The following is a 17,427-nucleotide window of genomic DNA, read 5'->3' on the forward strand; positions in this document are numbered from 1 at the left end:
CTCGTGACACATGAGGTCATAATTATGAGATATAAAGTCATACTCGTGACACATGAGGTCATAATTATGAGATATAAAGTCATACTCGTGACACATGAGGTCATAATTATGAGATGAAAAGTCATACTCGTGACACATGAGGCCATAATTATGAGATATAAAGTCATACTCGTGACATATGAGGCCATAATTATGAGATATAAAGTCATACTCGTGACATATGAGGCCATAATTATGAGATATAAAGTCATACTCGTGACACATGAGGCCATAATTATGAGATATAAAGTCATACTCGTGACACATGAGGCCATAATTATGAGATATAAAGTCATACTCGTGACATATGAGGTCATAATTATGAGATATAAAGTCATACTCGTGATATATGAGGCCATAATTATGAGATATAACGTCATACTCGTGACACATGAGGCCATAATTATGAGATATAACGTCATACTTGTGACACATGAGGTCATAATTATGAGATATAAAGTCATACTCGTTACATATGAGGCCATAATTATGAGATATAACGTCATACTTGTGACACATGAGGTCATAATTATGAGATATAACGTCATACTCGTGATATATGAGGTCATAATTATGAGACGAAAAGTCATAAAAAGTCATACGTGTGAGGTTTAAAAGTCGAAATTATGAGATTGACTTTTTGACAGTGATATTTTAAGACAATTGTGACTTTTTATTACATGCCAGAATTTCAACTTTTCATTTAAGAATGACTTGATAATATAATTTTTACTTTTTGCCATCATCTCGACTTTGTGATAATTTTGTTTTTATGTCATATGCTTGAATTTCTATGTCAAAATTGTAACATTAAAGTCAGAATTTAAACTTTTTATTTAAGAATATCACTTTTTAAGTCATAATCTAGACTTGTATGTCATAATTTCAGCGTGAGTCATATTTACAAGTCATTTTTATGATTTTTATGTCAATTATGGCATTTAATTCAATTATGGCATTTCATTAAATTATGGCATTTAAACCTTTTATTTAAGAATTTAGACTTTTTAATAACATAATAATGAGGTCATAATTATGAGATGAAAGTCATACTTGTGACATATGAGGACATAATTATGAGCAATTCATACTTGTGAGGTTTAAAATTCTAAATTATGAGATTGACTTTTTTGTGACTTTATTACGTCAGAATTTCAATTAATATGACTTCAATATAATTTTTCTTTTTGTTATTTTAATAATCTTTTAATATTTTTGTTTTTATGTCATATGCTTGAATTTATATGTCAAAATTATAACATTAAATTCGGAATTTAAACTCTTTATTTAAGAATTTAGACTTTTTAATAACATAATTATGACTTCATATTTCATCATTTCGACTTAGTCATAATTGTCTTTTTATGTCATAATCTTGAATTTCTATGTCATAAATATGACATGAAAGTCAGAATTTTAACTTTTTATTTAAGAATATCACTTTTTAATTTTCGACTTGTACGTCATAATCTCGGTGAGTCATATTTTTTGACTGTCATTTTTATGTTTTTTATGTAATAATCATGACATTTGAGTCAGAATTTAAACTTTTTAATATACTTTTATATCATAATTTCGATTTACTATGTCAGAATTTAAACTTTTTAAATATAGTTTTTATGTAATAATTTTGACTTTAAAAGTCATAATTTAGTTTTCAACTTTCAAATTTTTATGGTAAAATGATTACATTAAAATCAGAATTTGAACTTTTTATTTAAGAATATGACTTTTAAAGTCATATTGTCGACTTGTATGTCATAATTTCGATGTGTATGTCATATTAAAAAAAAAAATGAAATCATAATTATGACATTTAAGTCCGCATTTCAACTTTTTAATATACTTTGTATATCATATTTCGGTTTAGTATGCCATAATTTTGACACTTGTCAATTTCGAGTTTTTTATTTATTTAATCTCATAAATTAAGAGTCATTATTTCATCTCACAAACTTGTATTAAATTCGACATAATTATGATCTACACCTGCCTTTCATCTCATGTGGCGGAAAAATAGCCTCCTTTCATTTATTTATCTCAAATAATGTGTGCATGTGTGATGTGTTCATCCGTCCTGCAGGGGGAGCGCGAGTCACACACAAACACGCTGCTGTTTCCGGCGGAAGTGACGGAGCCTGACAGTTACCGTCGTTATTTGAACACAACAGACGCGCTGAAAATAAACAACAGATGAAATCATCATGAGTGTGTTTAATTAACAGAGAGATGACATGGCGTCGAAAGCAGAGCAGCTGCTGATTGTCGTTTCCATTCTCGAAGGTAACCGGCTTATTACTCAAGACTCCTGCGATAAACAGTGAATACGGTGTAAATATTAACGATGAATGGTGTTAAATCATATCAGTCACGTGATCTCTCGAGGCATTACTTCTAAAATTATGTAAATGTTTATTTTGATGATAAATATGTAATTAATACAAGTACAATCGATGCGGTGCAATTAATATAGTAATACCATGGTGGTGTTCTCTAAAGTACGCTGAAGTAACGTTACCATGACTTTTTGACAGTGACATTTAAAGACAATTTCGACTTTTTATGACATTAAAGTCAGAATTTAAACTCTTTATTAAAGGAATATGACTTTTTAAGTCATAATTTTGACTTGTATGTCAATTTCGGCGTGTGTCATATTTTTGACTGTCATTTTCACGATTTTTTTTATGTCAATGATGACATTTAAGTCCGAATTTTGACTGTTTAATATCATAATTATGACTTCATATTTCATCATTTTAAATTTTATCATCATTTTGATTTAATATGTCATGATTTTGAATTTCTAAAGTCAGAATTTCAACTTTTTATTTAGGAAAATGAGTCAAATTCATTCTAAAATCACTTAGTGTATTTTGCTGATAAACGTCATTAATAAAAGTACATTCGGTGTAATTAACACGGTAATACCGTAGTATTCTCTGTAGTATGTTGATATGACTGTAGCCCGCACGGACACAACAGAGCTGGATCTGCCGGTTCTGCTGCTGTGAGGAGGTCTGAGTAGCGCTGAGCACCGGTGTGTGTGTGTGTGTGTGTGTGTGTGTGTGTGTGTGTGTGTGTGTGTGTGTGTGTGTGTGTGTGTCTCCAGGCCGCCAGTTTCCCAGAAGTCCTCGGCTCGCTCTGGTCGTCGAGGCCCGTTTCGACGGAGAGGCTCTGGCCACAGACGCGGTGGAGCATCGAGAACATCCACAGTTCTGCACTGAACTAGCCTGGGAGCTCGACCGGCGGACGCTGCACCAGCACAGGTGTGTGTGTGTGTGTTTCTGCACCAGCACAGGTGTGTGTGTGTGTGTGTGTGTGTGTGTGTTTCTGCACCAGCACAGGTGTGTGTGTGTGTGTGTGTTTCTGCACCAGCACAGGTGTGTGTGTGTGTGTGTGTGTGTGTGTGTGTGTTTCTGCACCAGCACAGGTGTGTGTGTGTGTGTGTTTCTGCACCAGCACAGGTGTGTGTGTGTGTGTGTTTCTGCACCAGCACAGGTGTGTGTGTGTGTGTGTTTCTGCACCAGCACAGGTGTGTGTGTGTGTGTGTGTGTGTTTCTGCACCAACACAGGTGTGTGTGTGTGTGTGTGTGTTTCTGCACCAGCACAGGTGTGTGTGTGTGTGTGTTTCTGCACCAGCACAGGTGTGTGTGTGTGTGTGTGTTTCTGCACCAGCACAGGTGTGTGTGTGTGTGTGTGTTTCTGCACCAGCACAGGTGCAGAAATCACAGGTACTGTTTATTTGCTTTATTTAATGTCAAAAGCGTGTGATGTGACTTTGAATATCAACTCGCCGTGAGACTCCGCCCACACACTGTTCTGATTGGCTGTGCACTCGCCGCGAGACTCCGCCACACGCTGCTCTGATTGGCTGTGCACTCACCGTGAGACTCCGCCCACACACTGTTCTGATTGGCTGTGCACTCGCCGTGAGACTCCGCCACACGCTGCTCTGATTGGCTGTGCACTCACCGTGAGACTCCGCCCACACACTGTTCTGATTGGCTGAGCACTTGCCGCGAGACTCCGCCCACACACTGTTCTGATTAGCTGTGCACTCGCCACGAGACTCCGCCCACACGCTGTTCTGATTAGCTGTGCACTCGCCACGAGACTCCGCCCACACACTGTTCTGATTGGCTGTGCACTCACCGTGAGACTCCGCCCACACACTGTTCTGGTTGGCTGTCCACTCGCCGCGAGACTCCACCCACACACTGTTCTGATTGGCTGTGCACTCGCCGTGAGACTCCGCCACACGCTGCTCTGATTGGCTGTGCACTCACCGTGAGACTCCGCCCACACACTGTTCTGATTGGCTGAGCACTTGCCGCGAGACTCCGCCCACACGCTGTTCTGATTAGCTGTTCACTCGCCACGAGACTCCGCCCACACGCTGTTCTGATTGGCTGAGCACTTGCCGCGAGACTCCGCCCACACGCTGTTCTGATTAGCTGTTCACTCGCCACGAGACTCCGCCCACACGCTGTTCTGATTAGCTGTGCACTCGCCACGAGACTCCACCCACACACTGTTCTGATTGGCTGTGCACTTGCCGCGAGACTCCTACCACACGCTGTTCTGATTGGCTGTGCACTCACCACGAGACTCCGCCCACACACTGTTATGATTAGCTGTGCACTCGCCACGAGACTCCGCCCACACACTGTTCTGATTGGCTGTGCACTCACTGCGAGACTCCGCCCACACACTGCTCTGATTGGCTGTGGGTTTTGATTGATTTCGAGCATCTCGCAGTCTAGTGTGGACAGACACATTATTTGTCGCTGGAATCTCATCGCGTCTGGTTAGCACACAGTGTCAGTCTTTAGAAGTTTAGTCTAGTTTATTTTTATTGTTTTGAAAGGCTAATGAAGTCCCGGCTTCTGTCTCGTCCCGCAGGCTCCAGAGGACGCCCATCAAGCTCCAGTGCTACGCCGTGGACTCCGGCTCGGGTGCCAGAGAGAGCGTGGGGTACGTCGTCCTCGAGCTGAGGTCCGTGCAGGAGAACAAGCAGGTGCGCGGAGCAGACACCAGTCCAACTGTGCTCGAGTCTCTTCTGCTCAGCAGGACTTTATCCTGTAAAAACTGTGACATTATTATCACTGTGTGAATATACAGTAAAGCGTAATTTATTCCTGTGATCAAAGCTGAGTTTATCATCATTACTCCAGTCTTCAGTGTCACATGATCCTCCAGAAATCAGTGTAATATGATGATCTGATGCTCAAGACACATTTATGATTATTATCAGTGTTCATATTTATCAGGAAATTCTGATGCACTGCTATTCAGAAGTTTAGGATAAGGAAGATTTAAAAAAAAAAAGAAAAAAAAATTATTTAGTAAGAATGCATTCAGTTGATCAAAACTGACAATAAACATTTTATTTCTCATGATTCTTTGATGAATAGAAAGTTCAAAAGAACAGCATTTATTTGAAATATAATCTTTTGTAACATTATAAATGTCTTTACTGTCACTTTTGATCAATTTAATGTCTTTGATGAATATTCATTTTCTTAACCTCAGACTTTTGAACAGTAGTGTATCCTGGTTCTACAAAAATATTAAGCAACAAACTTAAATAATAATCATGAATGTTTCTTGAGCATCAAATGTATAAATAATATTTTTGTGCTAAAGTTTAGAGAACATTATATCGACGTCACTAGATGAACGTTTGTTCATACTTCCAGAGAATCTTCTTGGTACAGAACATCCCCTGTTCGCTGAGATATAATATAAAACACTCTACAGTTCAAAAGTTTTAGGGTCAGTAAGAGTTTTTTTAAATAAATTAATACTTTTATTCATCAAGAACACGTTAAATTGATCAAAAGTGACAGTAAAGACATTTATAATGTTACAAAAGATTATATTTAAAATAAATGCTGTTCTTTTGAACTTTCTATTCATCAAGAAATCCTGAAAAATAAAATGTATCACAGTTTCCACAAAAATATGAACACTGATAATAATCATAAATGTGTCTTGATCATCAGATCATCATATTACACTGATTTCTGAAGATCATGTGACACTGAAGACTGGAGTAATGATGCTGAAAATTCACAGGAATAAATTACACTTTACTGTATATTCACATAGAAAACTGATGATTTACATTATAATAATATTTCACTGTTTTACTGTATTTTTGATCATATAAACGCAGCTTTGATGAGCAGAAGAGACTCTCAGTGTGTGTGTCCCGTGAAGTTCTCCTGGTCTGTGTTTGTGATCGTGTGTGTGTGTGTGTTCTTCAGGCTCCTAAATGGCATCCTCTGCTCAGCAGCAAGTACACGAAGCTCAAGCCGGCGCTCCTGATCAGTGTGAGCTTAGAGAGCGACACCAAGCTAACCGCGGAGCCGTTCAAGGCTAAGCAAGCTCCGCCCAGAGCAGGTACTGGCGCTCATCTGATGCTCCTGGTGTGTGTGTCCTTCCCGTTTCCCTCATGTTCTCGGCTTCTGTTGATGGGCTGCAAAGCTTCATGTCCTACCAACCCTCACTCACACACATGTGACCCTGAACACAAACCCAGTCTGGAGCCGCACGGGTATATCTGTGGCAATAGCAACTATACATTGTATGGGCCAAAATTATCCATTTTTCTTTTATGCCAAAAATCATGAGGATATTAAGATCATGTTCCATGAAGATATTTAGTAAATGTCCTACCGTCAATATATAAAACATGTATTTTTGTGAGTGAATGCAGCACAATCGTGAACATAAATGCACAACTTTAAAGGAGATTTTCTCAATGTTTACATTTTTTTATTTTTTCTGTCAAAATAATGGAGTTAAATTGCAATTATTCAGCTTTTAAGAACAAGCAGAAGATATTCCTGTTTCTCCACTAGTGGGCGGAGCTAAAGCACAAACGGCAATCTCATTGGCTGACACTCGTCTATTACGTCCCTGTTCAGCAAATCAGTTCGAGCGAACGCTGACAACGTGATTAATATTCATGAACCCAACAGCTCATCCATCCTTAGTGCGTTGTATATTGTTATTAGTATCTTTTAATAATTACTATTATCAATTTTTTTCACAATAAAACTGAATGACCAACAATATCTTAAGCTCCACCAGCAGTCCTGACTTCAGTTAAAATGATAAATAGCCTATGCATTCATACATGGTTACCAAGTTCTAATTAATAAAGTTCTATCATAAATTAGTGCTTCATTATCATAATATAATGCTTGGTTGACTGATGTTAAAAGTGTACGTTGAAATATTTTAAAAGCTGTGCCATTTTACAAAGATAAGCTGATTTATATATATGTATATAATAAACATGATATATCATGAAACAAATCAACATGAAATTAAAATGTAATTGTGACTGTTTGGTGAAAGATTCATCAGTGCATTTATTCCAGAAAGTACAATAATTGTTTCTAAAATGTGAATGCTGGTTAATCCCGCAGGCTCTCCAGCGCCGGCTCCTCCAGAAGCTGCTAAGCTCACAGCGGTTCTGAACGAGGAAGAAGCGTTTCATCAGATCGGGCCTGCAGATCTGTGCGCTGACGTGTTCGTGCTGTCGGTAACGGTCGCGTTTGCTACTAAACTGGAGCAGGTACATGAATCATCACTGTATGTGATGTGTTAAAGAGGATCTATTGTGCTTTCCTCATGTTCATCTCTTCAGTGTGTGTGTTCCTGTTGATCATGTAAAGCTCCAGCTAGGGGGCGATATGGCAAAAATATCATATCACGATTTTTTTCAGGAAAATCACGTTTTTATCACGATTCCTTTTCATGTTGGTTTTACTATTTTGCAAGTGACTTGAGCATTACTGCCAAACTAATGTCCCTATTTTAAAAACAAAGCCTTAGGTAACAAAATATAAAATAAAAAAGAATGTCAGACATTTAGGCCAAAGTGGCGAAGATAAAAAATATTTGTCATTGTCTTTGTTATTAAAAATTAAGAACAAAGATATACATACACAACTTAATATACAAATAAAAAGGAACAGTGCTTTATTTTTTCAGCTACAGGTGTATTTAACAGCATTGAAGAAAGTAATTAAATGAACAAATATGAAAATAAAACAACTTAGACTTCACTGTATAAATTGTACATTGATTCTTATTAAAGCTGCTATTAAAGTTCTCAGTCAAGAGTGAGGGATTTGCTCTTTGTATTTTGTTGGGATAGTTCTCCCAAAACATTTAAAATTGTCATATTTTACTCTCTCAAGCCGTTTCAACCCCGAATAAGTTTCTTTCTTCTGTTGAAAATAAAAGTTATTTGGAAGACTGTGGGTAACCAAACAGTTGATGTACCCCAGAGACTTCCATAATAGTTCTTTCCTACTATGGTAATCAATGGGGACCAGCAACCGCCCGGTTAGCCACACTCCTCAAAATATCTTCTTTTGTGTTCAGCACAAGAAATACATTAATAAAGGAACAACATTAGAGTGAGTGAGTAAATAATGACATCATTTTTACTTTTTGGGTAACTATCCCTTTAAGGACAAGCGGCAGCATGTTACTATTAGGGCTACTGTCACTTTAAGATCTGCCCGCGACGAGTCTAATATACACGCATTTGACAAGCAGATTTTCTCTAAATTTGTTCTATTGTTCTTTCACTTTAGACATAACCAACTTTGTTTATGTAAACCTTGTGTGTATTTTACAGTATTAGCGCAGTAAGACTCGAAAGATAACTTAGTCCAGTAACAGCGCTGTTAGACAGGCTTTAGTGCATGTGCGCGTCGGGTGTAATCGCTCGTTAGAACAGCGCATCAGCAGCGAATGACATGTTTAATGGCTTTAAAGCACATGCAAATAATTAATTTTAATGAACTACAGAGTCCCGTTCCTCTGCATTTCATGTGGATATACGTCGCGCTGTACAGTATGTTGAGACGGAGGCGCCAGAACTGCAAACTAATAGAATGCACGATCCTACGATATTTCTTCAAAAGCAGATCGTGGAGACATTTTAATCGTCATTTAGACGATCAAAAATCGTGATATAGCAGTGATCGCACACCCCTAGCTCCAGCTCTTCTCTATATCAGTGTCAGTGTTTCTGAACTCCTGAAACGCCTCCGTTGTAGTCTCGAGTTTCTTCCGGGAACGAACACGTCAATATTCCTCATTATAATAATTAATGTGCAGAATAAAGGGGCGGGGCCTGGTTGAGTTAGTTAGTAGTGTGTTAAACTGGTGGTTATGGTAAGGGGCGGGGCATTTCCCAAACACACTCGACCAATCACAACACACTGCTCCAGCCGACCAATCAGAGCACAGTGTGCTTTTCATAAGGAGGGGCTTCGTAGAGACAGGAAGTAAACAGAGCGTTACTGACAGACTGGGAAGAGAGGAGCCGCAACAATGGAGAATATGAGGAGAATAATCAACATTCCAGCAGGAAAACCTGTTCTAGTCGAGCCTGAAACATAATACGACACATTTTCTGTCCTGCAGTTGATCTCCAGCTCGACTAAGCTGTCCGTTGAGGGGTCCGAGTTCTTCTTCTATTACACTCTACTGGGGAACGACGTCACCAGCGAACCGTTCCAGAACCTCATCAGTCCAAACTTCGAGCCGGAGCGAGCGTCCGTACGCATTCGCAGCAGCGACCGGGTCCTCCGACTCTTCCTCAGCCAGCAGCCGTGTCTCCAGGTGAGGATCATACACATTTACACCTGTGGGGTCGGGTATCGTTTCAGTTTTAACGATTCCTATTTCCATTCTGCTTATTGATTCCTAATTTCAATTCCAATGAGGAAAAGAAAAAACGTAGATATCATTCACTTTTAGTCTTATAGCTAAATATCATGAACACAAATCAACAGGCTAAAGAACTCTGTGGTTTAAAAACACCATAGAAAAACAACTAGCTGAACTAATGTAAATTTCAAGCATTATTAAAGTCAAGTAAACACTCAGTAATTAAAAACTAACTAATAAAAAATTAGCAACAAAGATTTGATTGAAATAAACTGTTTTAAGATTTTCAGGTTCAGAAACTGTAATCAAATGTAAAATAACACAGCACTTTATAAATAAAATACATTACAAATATAGTTATGGAAGTTATCTTCAAGAGTTGCCCAGTATTACACATGGAAACTCATATTGAAATGCTCACATAGAAATTGATAAGAGGAAGAGAAATTTTTAATTTTAATAATAACAATTATCCGATTCCTGACCTCAACTATTCGATTCCAGAACTGGAATAGATCTTCAGTTCCCAACCCTACAGACCTGGTGATTAATCACATCATATCTGTATCTCCACTACTGCTCGATGTTGAAGAAAAGAGTGATATGCGATAACTCATTTAATAGTGTGATATTCAATATGCGATACGATAATGCTTAAAGTGTGTCAAATAAGGTTAAATTATCTTTAACCCTCAGGGGTCTGAGGTGTTTTCTGGGTCCTGGAGGTGTTCTGACATGCTCTAACATTTGTGCTTATTTCTGTTACTTGTGACATTTTCATGACTAAAGTATTATTACACTGCATTCAGCACAAACTCTGCTACAATAATATGTCAGCAGCATGTATGTAAAAGTTTGTAGTTTTGAGATAATAACATTTATGCGTGGTTTGTGAAAATGACCAAAAAAAAAGTCACTGAAATAATGTCATGAAAGACAAACTAATTATTTTGTCGCAAGGCTTTTGAAAATTGTATCACGTAGCCTAGAATATTTGCTCCAAAACTATGTGAAAATCATCCTGAATACTCATTCAGATAAGACAATATATTGATTTAAAATTTGTATGACATGTTTTGTGTAAGAAAGCTTTATGCGAGGAGGCGTTAACCACCATGAATATTGAGTGTTTCACACCTGAGAAAAGACAAAGGCCCTCCCATAATGGCCCTATTAGGAGCTCTCAGGCACTATCATTACATTACCTTGCACAAAGAATGAGGAGATTTAAAAAAAAAATGGCTTTTTGATTGTTTGAATTTATTTACAACACAACATAATCCAAAGATACACAACAAATGGCAAAAAGCACATTATTTAACACACTGAACTAAAGACAGAGACTTAACCAGTCACACACCTTTCCTTTCCTGAAACAGTGCATACCTGTCATTTCCAAGGTGTTTGATTTTTCACTTTACCTCCTCATGCTCATGTTGAAGTCAGCAGGACGGGTAGCTACCTAAAAAAAATATATATATATATAAAAAAGCTGTGAGCATGCTGATATCAAGAAGAAACCAGGGCTGCATGATTGTGGGAATACATTTTAGATTTCTGGTGAAAATTCCTTTTTAAAATTTACAAAATACACACACACACACATATATATACCTGCACTGCAAAAAATGATTTTCTTACTTAGTATTTTTGTTTTGTTTCCAGTCCAAATATCTAAAAATTATTAAATCAAGAAGCATTTACTAGAGAAGTAAAATGACATAAGAAATTCTATTTTGTTTTAAGATAAAAAGAAAGTAATTTAAGTAATTTTTGCTTAAAACGAGCAAAATTATCTGCCAATGGGGTAAGCAAAAAAATCTGAATTCGAATAGAAAACAAGAAAAAAAATCTTAATTCAAATGGAAACCAAGAATTTTTTGCTTACCCCATTGGCAGATAATTTTGCTCGTTTTAAGCAAAAATTACTTAAATTACTTTCTTTTTATCTTAAAACAAAATAGAATTTCTTATGTCATTTTACTTCTCTAGTAAACACTTCTTGGTTTAAGAATTTTTAGATATTTGGACTGGAAACAAAACAAAAATACTAACTAAGAAAGTATTTTTTGCAGCAGGGCTGAATCAAATAATAAGAACAATAGTATAGCAGGCATAGTTAAAAAGGAACACTTCAGTAACACTACACTAGAGAAAAACATATTGATTATCATATGTTACTTCAAATGTTTACATCGATATGACGTTATGAAATGAGATTGGAGTAAAATCATGGTTTGCTTTTCAAACGCACGTCTCGCGACTGCGTTTTCAAACTCTCACAGCGCGTGCAGGGGACATTCACTGAAGCATCGAGCAACAGTTCAATGGCAATATGAAGTTTATGCAACAATAACACTAACTAATATAATTCAGGATTATTTCTTACCTTAAAATCGTTTGCCGCTTTGGATTTTACCTTAAAATCGTTTAAAAAGTTTGCCGCTTTGTTGTTGAGGTAATGGGGGCGTTCGCGCGACACGTGGACGATTTGCATCTCTATATGTTTTGCGCGTGTGGGTGTGGTCACATTAAAACTAATGAGGAAGGGTTAGAGAAACTGAATATCTTGTTGGTTTTATACAAATTACTTAAACAGAGAATATTTGTTTTCGTTTTGAATCAGATAATTTAAAACTACACACTTAAATGATTATAAATATATAGAGCTCACAAATGTGTGACAAGTATTCGCTGAGTATTTAAAATGTTTACTGACGTGCTCAAGAAAAAAAAGTTCACGAGATGGAGAGGCAGAAAGCACACCCTGTTTAATTTCTTTATTTTACAAAAGCACAACGTTTTGTTTTGATTGTAAGTGGACACATACAAAAGTAGACATCTCACAGATTCTTTTTTCATTTTTATTAAGTCTGTATGACCACAAATGACGGAGTATTTTAAGTTTATTCAGCTGCTATGTGAAAAAAAACGCGCAAATCACGCCGGCGTGATTGCCGACCCCAGGGGGTTAAAGGGGCTATGTGTAGTTTTCTACTAAAATGAATCCACTTTTTATTACCTGTGTGTGAAGGGGTTGTAGTCTCACAATAAAATGATCCACTTGGCGGGTTTTGCTATTACCTCTGAAAGCAAGTATTCCTATTTCTATGTGATGCTCCGGGTCGGATTTGAAGTGACTGAGACCTGCATGCGCTCCCGAGCCTCTCGCCTCGTCTACTGACTGTGCACTCAACAGCGACGACACTGCAACTTTATGACATGGAGTAGGGCTGGGCGATATATCGATATATTTGTAGATGCGATATGGAATTAGACCATATCGCATATATTGCGATATAGTTCAAAATTGCGCTGTGATCTTTGCTACAAGCTGCTGTGTGCTTTTGAAGCAGTCTGCGTCTCAACAGCCCAGTGTACAACGCGACAAATACTCACATTAAATGTTTACACAGAGGAACAGGACACTGCAGTTATCAAAAGTTCATTATTTGCATGTGCTTTAAAGCCTTGCCGGTTAAACATGTCATTCGCTGCTGATGCGCTGTTCTAACATGCGCTTATCTGAGCGCAAACACCCGACGCGCGCATGCACTAAAAGCCTGTCTAACAGCGCCTGGATACTGGACTAAGTTATCTTTCGAGTCTTTTTGAGCTAATACTGTCAAATACACTCAAGGTTTACATAAAGAAAGTTGGTTATGTCTAAACTGAAAGCAAACCGAGAAAATTGAGAGAAATCTGCTTGTCATATGCGTACATATTAGACGCGCGCTTTCAGGTCTTAAAGAGACAGTAGCCCTTATAGTAAACATGATGCCGCTTGTCCTTAAAGGGATAGTTCACCCAAAAATAAACGTTTTGTCATTCTTTACTCACTCTAATGTTGTTCCAAACCTGTATTCATTTATTTATTGTGCTAAACACAAAATAAGATATTTGGAAGAATGCTGGTCCCCATTGACTTCCATAGGAAATAAATATAGAAGTCACTGGGGAACATCAACTGTTTGGTTACCCACATTCTTCCAAATAACTTCAACAGAAGAAAGAAACTTATTCAGGTTTAAAACAACTTGAGAGAGTAAATGATGACAATTAAACATTTGGGGAGAACTATCCATTTAATGTAAATAAAACAACAAAACACAGAGGACATCACACACCGCTCTTGACTGAGAACTTTAATAGTAACTTTAATAAGAATCAATGTAGAATTTATACAGTTAAGTCCATATTTGGCTTTGACTTTGACTGAACATTTGCTCTCATTTTGCGGAAAAAATATCGAGATATATATCGCATATCGATATTCAGCCGAATTATATCGGGATATGACTTTTGGTCCATATCGCCCAGCCCTAACATGGCGTCTGCTAATACTAAGAAACGACCAGCACAACACAGACTCCAACACAAACTCCACATAATAATAAAAACAAACAAAAAAGTTGCTTGCTTGTAAACATATTGGTTGCAATCTGAAACGTCACCGATGTCGCTGAAAACTCCACATAGCCCCTTTAAGATATATTTTGAATGATGTAACCTACATATGTGTTTCACATTCTTTAGTGGCAAGAGGACGTCCTCCAGCTTCTGCAGTGAACATCAGTGTTTTACTGTAGATAAGAAGAGTTATTTTAACATCAGTGTAACCCACGGCTTCAGGATATCCTACATTACGGTTATTAACTACAGAAACTCTTTTATTTCAAAATTAAACACTGTTTAGTTTTCACTGAAATATATCCCGATTCTCATTAAAGCTGCTGAAGTTATTCAGCCGAGAGCACGAGTGGTTTTCTCTGTCTCATGACCCAGTTATTGCAAGCCGTTGTGATATACATATTGTGATATATACATCTGTAATATTTCGATCATTTTTATATATTGTACAGCCCTAATCTTCACTAATAGTGGTGACTGCACCGGTTGTGACGTAGCTTGTGTTTGGCACAGATCCATCTCTGCTGTGGAAACCAGTCTCTCGGCAGCACTGGCGTCAGTCTGGCCGGGCTGATAAAGAGCGGCGCGGATCTGACCAAACACTCGGCCACTATAGAGGGCGCTTTCATCCTCCAGCCGCCGGACCGCGTGAAGCCGGGCCTGAAGCCGGTCCCGCCGGACCTCCAGCCCACGGTGGGCGTCTCGGTGACGCTGAGAGCCGAGGACATCACTCATCAGGTGAGCATACGAGACGCATCATCTGCACGGGACAAACCTACATTACTCACATCATCAGTTTATTCACTATAGTTTATAAAATGGTGATAAAATATGAGCAGAACTCAGTTGATATTTGACAGGGTTTGTCCATCCTTCTGTTAGACTGTCACACACACACACACACACACACACACACACACACACTGTTAGACTGTCACACACACACACACACACACACTGTTAGACTGTCTCACACACACACACACACACTCACACACACACACACTGTTAGACTGTCTCACTCACACACACACACACACACACACTGTTAGACTGTCTCACACACACACACACACACTCACACACACACACACTGTTAGACTGTCTCACTCACACACACACACACACACACTGTTAGACTGTCACACACACAGACACACACACACACACTGTTAGACTGTCACACACACACACAGACACACACACACACACACACTGTTAGACTGTCACACACACACACACACACACACTGTTAGACTGTCTCACACATGAATTATGTTGAATATCTGTCAGCTGGTAAATTGAACTACATAATTAGATAATACCAGTTTAGCTCCACCAGTGACCAAGCAATGCTTCATGTGTTCAGTGTGTGTGTGTGTGTGTGTGTTCAGTGTGTGTGTAAGAAGAGCATTAGCAGTTACACACACACACTTCAGCAGAACATGACCAGCTCACAGTGTCCCGATCAGTGTTACTGGTAGTCTCTGTATGAAGAATATCTGGGTATAATATGTCCCAGTTTACTGTATTCTGCTCTCCTCACGTACAGAGATCAACTATAGTGTCCTGAGCACACTAGTGGAAACATATCAATAATCATATCTGGAGTCTGAATGATGTTTGGTTTGATAAATCTTATAATTTCAGTGTTTTAACAGATCTTTTTTTAAACAGTTAGACATTGAAAACGGACCTAAAACTCCAGTGAAGAAAGGCCCTGTTCCAGCCGGCCATCGTGAACGTCCCTCAGAGGAGCACAGAGTCCCGAGGAGCCCGTCACCCGACAGGAAGTCACATGACCGGCCTCTTCTGTCTCCGGCTGCTTCTCCTGAGCACTCGGAGAGCGAGGCAGAGAGTCTGACCAGTGATGTCAGACAGGCTCCGCCCACAACACATGACCGACAGGCTCCGCCTACAACACATGACAGACAGGCTCCGCCCACAGATCATGACAGACAGGCCCCGCCCACAACACATGGCAAGTTTTCACGCCAAGCGGCAACCTTCCGGTCTCTTGAGTTCAACACTGAGAGATTACACTGCAGTTCCTCCACTGGCCACTAGAGGCCGTCTAATTTTTTATAACGCATCCGTTTAAACTATATCAAGCCTTAAAGTTCTGCATAATTAAGGGCGTGGCCACTTGAGTGACAGGTGGATTGCCTCTGATGTCACTACTAGCTGTTTGTCTGCTGTGTGTTAGCGTCACGTCACCTCAGCGAATCCGCCTCGCCGCACGTTTACGTTTATCCGCGAGTGACGCGCTAACAAGATGGCGACGGCCGGCTCCGCCCACTTTGGGCTTCAGAAACGCTCTTCAGAAACACTACGAGTGATGTCACGCACACTACAAACATATTTATTTAGTCTATGGTTCACGCACGTGTCGAGTCTGGGATGAAATGGCATTACTTTACACCACAGTTTCAACTATACACTATTTCCTGCAAAAATAAGTTCATTTTAATCAAATTTAAGGTCATAGAATCCTATTGTGTGTTCTACAGGCTCATAGTTTCAGAGAGAGAGAGAAAGTGTGTGTGTGTGTGTGTGTCATCAGTGTGATCGTAATAACACCGCATCATTATGTGTGTGTGTGTGTCATCAGTGTGATCATAATAACACCGCATCATTATGTGTGTGTGTGTGTGTCATCAGTGTGATCATAATAACACCGCATCATTATGTGTGTGTGTGTGTGTGTGTCATCAGTGTGATCGTAATAACACCGCATCATTATGTGTGTGTGTGTGTGTCATCAGTGTGATCATAATAACACCGCATCATTATGTGTGTGTGTGTGTGTGTGTTCAGATGTTTCTGCTCGTGTTGCTGAAGCCGATGCCACGGACTCCTCGGTGTGTGTTTCTGCTCCGAAGATCTCGATCCCGGCCTCGGCTCATCACTTCTGCTTCTCTCTGGACCTGCGCAGCGTTCGGGATCTCCGGACCAGCGCCCCGGTCAACTGCGTCCTCAGGTCCACTCGAGTCTCCTTTATTTATACAGCACAGAGTGTGTGTGTGTGTGTCGCCTGTAACCCAGGTGTGTGTGTGTGTCGCCTGTAACCCAGGTGTGTGTGTGTGTCGCCTGTAACCCAGGTGTGTGTGTGTGTGTCGCCTGTAACCCAGGTGTGTGTGTGTGTCGCCTGTAACCCAGGTGTGTGTGTGTGTCACCTGTAACCCAGGTGTGTGTGTGTGTGTCGCCTGTAACCCAGGTGTGTGTGTGTGTCGCCTGTAACCCAGGTGTGTGTGTGTGTGTCGCCTGTAACCC

At 39.3% G+C, this 17,427-nt stretch overlaps 1 protein-coding gene across 1 annotated transcript in view; it reads left to right on the forward strand.

Moving 5' to 3' along the window:
* Window positions 1–2,100: 2,100 nt before the first annotated feature.
* Window positions 2,101–17,427, forward strand: part of cep120 (centrosomal protein 120) — a 37,968-nt gene continuing 22,641 nt past the window's right edge. Inside the window, exons 1-9 of the mRNA XM_079638910.1 lie at window positions 2,101–2,322; window positions 3,152–3,308; window positions 4,945–5,059; window positions 6,312–6,447; window positions 7,482–7,630; window positions 9,499–9,696; window positions 14,668–14,892; window positions 15,832–16,135; window positions 16,972–17,134. Coding sequence (XP_079495036.1) covers window positions 2,274–2,322; window positions 3,152–3,308; window positions 4,945–5,059; window positions 6,312–6,447; window positions 7,482–7,630; window positions 9,499–9,696; window positions 14,668–14,892; window positions 15,832–16,135; window positions 16,972–17,134 — 1,496 coding nt within the window. The 5' untranslated portion in view covers window positions 2,101–2,273. The remainder of the gene's footprint in view (window positions 2,323–3,151; window positions 3,309–4,944; window positions 5,060–6,311; window positions 6,448–7,481; window positions 7,631–9,498; window positions 9,697–14,667; window positions 14,893–15,831; window positions 16,136–16,971; window positions 17,135–17,427) is intronic.

The sequence above is a fragment of the Phoxinus phoxinus genome (genome assembly GCF_949152265.1).
Source record: "Phoxinus phoxinus genome assembly, chromosome: 15".
Classification (NCBI taxonomy): domain Eukaryota; kingdom Metazoa; phylum Chordata; class Actinopteri; order Cypriniformes; family Leuciscidae; genus Phoxinus; species Phoxinus phoxinus.